At 61.3% G+C, this 5,927-nt stretch overlaps 1 protein-coding gene across 1 annotated transcript in view; it reads left to right on the plus strand.

Moving 5' to 3' along the window:
- Nucleotides 1-266: 266 nt before the first annotated feature.
- NFKB2 (nuclear factor of kappa light polypeptide gene enhancer in B-cells 2 (p49/p100)) overlaps nucleotides 267-5,927 on the plus strand; it is a gene marked incomplete at both ends in the record, with an annotated part of 5,999 nt that continues 338 nt past the window's right edge. The window contains 17 exons of the mRNA XM_010187136.1: nucleotides 267-345; nucleotides 837-877; nucleotides 980-1,078; nucleotides 1,241-1,392; nucleotides 1,660-1,763; nucleotides 1,911-2,069; nucleotides 2,174-2,278; nucleotides 2,415-2,500; nucleotides 2,619-2,757; nucleotides 2,852-2,965; nucleotides 3,070-3,252; nucleotides 3,378-3,519; nucleotides 3,664-3,778; nucleotides 3,966-4,173; nucleotides 4,264-4,433; nucleotides 4,598-4,700; nucleotides 5,337-5,566. Coding sequence (XP_010185438.1) covers nucleotides 267-345; nucleotides 837-877; nucleotides 980-1,078; nucleotides 1,241-1,392; nucleotides 1,660-1,763; nucleotides 1,911-2,069; nucleotides 2,174-2,278; nucleotides 2,415-2,500; nucleotides 2,619-2,757; nucleotides 2,852-2,965; nucleotides 3,070-3,252; nucleotides 3,378-3,519; nucleotides 3,664-3,778; nucleotides 3,966-4,173; nucleotides 4,264-4,433; nucleotides 4,598-4,700; nucleotides 5,337-5,566 — 2,229 coding nt within the window. The remainder of the gene's footprint in view (nucleotides 346-836; nucleotides 878-979; nucleotides 1,079-1,240; nucleotides 1,393-1,659; nucleotides 1,764-1,910; nucleotides 2,070-2,173; nucleotides 2,279-2,414; nucleotides 2,501-2,618; nucleotides 2,758-2,851; nucleotides 2,966-3,069; nucleotides 3,253-3,377; nucleotides 3,520-3,663; nucleotides 3,779-3,965; nucleotides 4,174-4,263; nucleotides 4,434-4,597; nucleotides 4,701-5,336; nucleotides 5,567-5,927) is intronic.

A 5,927-nucleotide genomic window follows, 5' to 3' on the forward strand; every position in this document is an offset into this window, starting at 1 on the left:
ATGGAGGGTCTGTGTCTGCCCCAAGAGTGGGAGATGCGGGTCTGTGTCTGTCCCCAAAGTGGGCAAAGGGGTCTGGTGGTGCCCCTAGGAGTGGGCAATGAGGGGGATCTGTGCCTGCCCCCTCACCCCCTGGTGAGCAAGGGGGTCTATGCCGGATTGGCGTCCCCCCCCAGAGTGGGAGATGGGGGTCTGTGCCTGCCCCCACGGCAGTTGGGAGTTCCAGCCCCAACACACTCATCACACTCATCTTCCCTCCCATCACCCAGTGCCTGGATGGGATCGACTATGATGACTTCAATTTCGGCTCCCACATGATGGAGCAGAAGGAGCCCCTGATGGAGACAGGTAAGGGCCTCTCTGGCTGTGCCCTCCTGGGGTCCCCATCTGCAGTGGGGTTTCCCACAGGCTGACTCACACCTCATAGTTCCCAACAGCGCCATGGGCTGTGTCCCTGCTGGCCCCACTGTGGGCTGGTTGGGAATCCCTGCCCTGTGCCACCAGAATGGGGACTGTTTGGTCTGACCCCACTGCTCAGTCTACCGAGGACCTGAGATTGGGCTGTGACCGATCCCCAGAGGCTCCTGGCTCCCTGAGTGCCAGGGCATGCTCTGGCCCTTCCCTCTTTACTCAGCTGCTCCGACTTCTGCTCCTGGCTGGGCTGTCACAGCACAGGGGCTAGGGGCCCTGAGCACCTTCATGGGACAGACAGGGGTCACCCCACCTTCAGCACCATCCCCATACCTCCAGCATCCTTACTGGGAGCACACACTTTGGTTATTCTGTGTTTCTTACTGGTGCTTTGGTTATCCTGTGCTTCTCTCCTCTCTGTCCTCCAGTGGAAGGTCCCTACCTTGTCATCATCGAGCAGCCAAAGCAGGTAAGGACATCACCCAGGTAAGGACAGGCCTAGCTGTCACGCCGTGCTCTCACAGCGCCAGGTGTGGGCCACCCTTGGCTGACACCCTCTTTGCCTCCGCAGCGGGGGTTCCGGTTTCGGTATGGCTGTGAGGGCCCTTCGCACGGGGGGCTGCCAGGAGCATCCAGCGAGAAGGGGCGCAAGACCTATCCCACCGTCAAGGTGAGAACTGCCCTGGGGAGGGGCAGCATCTTTGGTGCTGGAGGGGTGGGAGGGCTGCAGCAGGTGGGGTGGTGACTGTGGGGAGGAATAGCAAGGGTTTGCAGAGGGACCTGCAGGCTCCCGGGATGTTGTACCTGACTCCCATCTCCTTTGTCTCCACAGATCTGCAACTACTCTGGGATGGCCCGGATTGAGGTGGACCTGGTGACGCACAGCGACCCTCCCCGTGTGCATGCCCACAGCCTGGTGGGCAAGCAGTGCAACGAGGCCGGCAACTGTGTCGCAATCGTGGGACCAAAGGACATGACAGCTCAGTACGTGTAGAGGGAGACTCGGGGTGGTCTCTTGCCTACATGGGATGGCTGGGGGTCTGTCTGCAGCTTATGGGCTGGGGAGAAGAGGAGAGTTAGTGCATCCAGGAGCTGGATTTGCTGGATGGGGTCAGGAATAGGATTATGCAGCCACTCTGTGCTTTGCTCAGCTCCTGCCTTTCAGCATGCAGGAGCCTGTGTGTTCCCTGGGCCAGCTGCTCCCAGCCAGGGCAATCCCAAGATCCCAGCAGGATACCTCTTCTTCTCTAGGTTCAGCAACCTGGGTGTGCTCCACGTCACCAAGAAGAACATGATGGAGATCATGAAGGAAAAGCTGAAGCAGCAGAAGATGCGTAACAGGAGCCATCTGACAGGTGAGGGCAGCCTGGGGGGCTCGATGGGACTCGGCGCCCTGGGGAGAGCTGGGACCTGCTGTGTGGTGACAGCTGGGGACTGATGGGGGACGGACAGGAGCCCTGTCCCCTGGCCCAGTCTGATGGCATCTTCCCCTGCTCCGGCAGAAGCAGAGCTGCGTGAGATTGAGCTGGAGGCGAAGGAGCTGAAGAAGGTGATGGACCTGAGCATTGTGCGCTTGCGCTTCACTGCCTACCTCCGTGACAGCAGCGGGAACTTCACGCTGGCCCTCCAGCCCGTCATCTCAGACCCCATCCATGACAGCAGTGAGCATGGGGCCAGGCTGGGGAGGGGCCGGGGCAGACAGGGTGAGGAGGAGAGGGATGCTTTGTCTACACTGCAGCTCCCGACCCCTCCTCTTGCTCTGCAGAGTCCCCAGGAGCTTCCAACCTGAAGATCTCGCGGATGGATAAGACGGCAGGCTCAGTGCGGGGAGGCGACGAGGTCTACTTGCTGTGTGACAAAGTTCAGAAAGGTAAAAGCTGTCCCTCCAGACAAAACCTTCCAGAGGCGCCGCAGTGGGAGAGATCCAGGGCCACTGGGCAGCCAGGGGTTCGTGCTGGGGGCCAGGGCAGGGAGACAGGCGGTGCCAGCGCCCCTTCTCTCCCCAGATGACATCGAGGTGCGTTTCTATGAGGATGATGAGAATGGCTGGCAGGCCTTCGGAGACTTCTCCCCCACTGATGTGCACAAGCAGGTATGGGGGAGGCGAGGGGTGTCCTGCTGTGCCTCAAAGCAGATGAGTGCCCTGCAGGGTGGGGGAGCCCCATCCCTGGCTCCGGGGAGGACCCCATGTCTGTCCGTCCTGCCCACAGTATGCCATCGTCTTCCGCACGCCCCCCTACCACAAGCCAAAGATCGACCGTCCTGTCACCGTCTTCCTGCAGCTGAAGCGGAAGCGAGGAGGCGACGTGAGCGACTCCAAGCAGTTCACCTACTACCCTGTGGTGGAAGGTGAGCGCCCCTTGGGCAGGCCGGTGTGCTCCCTGCTGCTGGGGCCACCCATCACCCTGCCACCCCTCACCCTGCCACCCCTCTCTCCCCACAGATAAGGAAGAAGTCGAGAGGAAGCGCAAGAAAGTCCTGCCTCAGTTTCCCCAGCATTTTGGCGGGGGCTCACACCTGGGGGGGGCCGGTGGGGGGGGTGGCGGCTCTGGAGGAGGTGAGTGGGGATGCCTCTTCCCCTTCCCAGTGCCGGTAGCCATGACCTGGCCCTGGGGTCTCCCTGCTCCCCTCCATCCTCATCCGTCCCCTTTTGCTCCACAGGTGGGAACCTCGGCTTCCCCTACTCCACCGGGCTGGCCTACAACAGCATCTACTCGCCTGGCCCCCACCCTGTTGGGAGCTACCAAGGGGGAGTGCAGATGAAGGGCCCTGAGGCCGAGGAGCCCGGGAGTGACCAGCAGGTGCCTGCGGAGAGCACGTACTGCAAGGAGCTGCAGAAGCACGGTATGAGGGGGCTGGGCTGGAGCAAGGGCTGGGGGGCCTTTTGGGGGAGGTGCTGCTCTCTGGGGGCGTGCAGGAGGGCGGATGGGGCTGCTGCTCCTGAAAGTGATGTCCTGCTTCGCCCCCAGCCCAACTGTGCCAGCTGTGGATGCTGGCGCTGGCCCGGCGCAATGCCCATGCCCTGCTCGACTACTCGGTCACCGCTGACCCCCGCATGCTGCTAGCGGTCCAGAGGCACCTGGCTGCATCGCAGGATGAGAACGGAGACACGTGAGTGCTCAAGGGGTTTGCAGGGAGAGTGTGGGAGCCGTGTTGGCCGTCAGAGCCATTATGGGTGCTCTGGGGGTGGGAAATGACAGGGAGGACCTGGAGAAGCATGGAACTGAGCCAGGGGTCATCCTGCTCTCTCTGCAGGCCTTTGCACCTTGCTATTATCCATGAGCAGACGGCTGTGATCAAGCAGCTGATCGAGGTTGTCGTTAGCATCCCCAGCCAGCAGATCATCAACATCTCCAACAACCTGCAGCAGGTACATGTTTCCCAGAGTAGTCGGTTCTCCTCTACCTGGGCCCTATTCCTGTTTTCAAACTCCTGTTGCTGCTCCTGCTGAGGGGCAGCTGCAGGGCTGAGCACGGTGCAGCCACGCCAGCAAGGATGGTGGTGCAGGACTCGGTTCCTCTTGCGAGCGCTGCTGAGGGAGTGCTGCTGTCCCACAGACGCCGCTGCATCTGGCAGTCATCACCAAGCAGCCCCAAGTGGTCCAGCTCCTGCTGCAAGCCCGCGCCGACCCCACCTTGCTGGACCGCTACGGCAATTCTCTGCTGCACCTGGCACTCCAGGCTGGCGATGAGGAGATACTGAGAACACTGCTGGGCCACCTGGGCTCTGCTGCCCCTTACCTGCTCCGCCTGCCTAATTTCCATGGTGAGTGAGGCTGGGAGACGATGGGCCAGGACCTGGTGGTGCTGTCGTGGGCTCGGCCAGAGGGCTGCTGAGCCTCTCCCCCTGTTGCAGGCCTCCTGCCTGTGCACTTGGCCGTGAAGGCAAAGAGTTTGGCCTGCCTGGACCTGCTGGTCAGGAAGGGAGCGGACGTGAATGCGGTGGAGAGGCAGGGAGGGAGGACCCCGTTGCACCTGGCTGTGGAGATGGAGAACCTGAATATGGCCACCCACCTGGTGAAGAAGGTATGGGGGGGTGGTGGGTTGGTGGCTGTGGCACAGGTGTGGGATGCAACCTCCCACAGGGCCCTGGCAGAAATGGGTGTCCCCTATGGTCTTGGGGTGATGAGGGGGGGCGCAGGACAGTGCCCAGGCAGCCCATCTTCACAGCCTCATGCATTTCTCTATAGCTGGGAGCAGATGTCAACAGCCGGACCTTTGCTGGGAACACCCCCCTGCACCTGGCTGCTGGCCTGGGCTCCCCCACCCTCACCAAACTGCTCCTCAAAGCTGGTAAGGTGCTACCCTCCTTCCTCTCCCTTCCCCTCCCTGCAGCCCCAGCTACCTGTACCAGGGTGTAGTGGGCACAGGGCAGACACAGAATCACAGAATCACAGAATCCCAGAACGTTAGGGATTGGAAGGGACCTCAAAAGCTCATCCAGTCCAATCCCCCTGCCGGAGCAGGAACACCTAGATGAAGTTGCACAGGAAGGCGTCCAGGCGGGTTTTGAATGTCTCCAGAGAAGGAGACTCCACAACCTCTCTGGGCAGCCTGGGCCAGTGCTCTGTCACCCTCACTGAGAAGAAGTTTCTTCTCAAATTTAAGTGGAACCTCCTGTGTTCCAGCTTGTGCCCATTACCTCTTGTCCTATCATTGTTTGTCACCGAGAAGAGCCTGGCTCCATCCTCGTGACACTCACCCTTTAAATATTTATAAACATGAATGAGGTCTCCCCTCAGTCTCCTCTTCTGCAAACTAAAGAGCCCCAGCTCCCTCAGCTGCTCCTCATAAGGGAGATGCTCCACTCCCTTGATCATCTTTGTAGCCCTGTGCTGGACTCTCTCCAGCAGTTCCCTGTCCTTCTTGAACTGAGGGGCCGACCTGGGCCGACCCTTTTTGGGGACTCAGTCCACCCTTCCCTGGCAGGGGCGGATGTGCTGTGCGAGAATGATGAGCCCGTGAGCCCGTCCTCGTCAGAACCCAGCAGTGACACGGACACTGACCCGGAGGAGCAGGAGGCGGCCATGGAGCTGGGGGAGCCAGCTCCAGCCGTGGAGTGCGGCACCAACCCCGACCCCCCCACGCAGGGACATGGGAAGGCAGGGCACAGACAGCGGCGCTGCCACACACCCCTGGACCTGACTCGGAGCCAGAAGGTGCGTGGTGGGGCAGGACAAACCTCCTAGGAGTGTTTCCACAGGGACCACAGCATGGATGAGGCAGAGCTCCAGGAGATGCTCTTGCGAGTATGCCTGTGTCCCGTGGCATGGGGAGGTGAGGCGGTGCTGGCCAGTGCTTTGGAGGATGCTGACATCCGTGTGTCTGTCTGCAGGTGCGGGAGATTCTGCTGCAAGTCTCCCAGCAGGGCTCTGAGGCAGAGCTGCCTGCTGTCCCCCGGGCAGGTAAGCAGCTCCTCTCCCTCCAAAAGCACCGTGCCCAGGCAGGCCAGCACCCTCCCAGGGCAGTGTGTGATGGAGGCACCTCTCCCGTGCAGGGAAAGTCCTGTCGCTGGACAGT

Source organism: Mesitornis unicolor, unplaced genomic scaffold (genome assembly GCF_000695765.1).
Source record: "Mesitornis unicolor isolate BGI_N332 unplaced genomic scaffold, ASM69576v1 scaffold28986, whole genome shotgun sequence".
NCBI lineage: Eukaryota > Metazoa > Chordata > Aves > Mesitornithiformes > Mesitornithidae > Mesitornis > Mesitornis unicolor.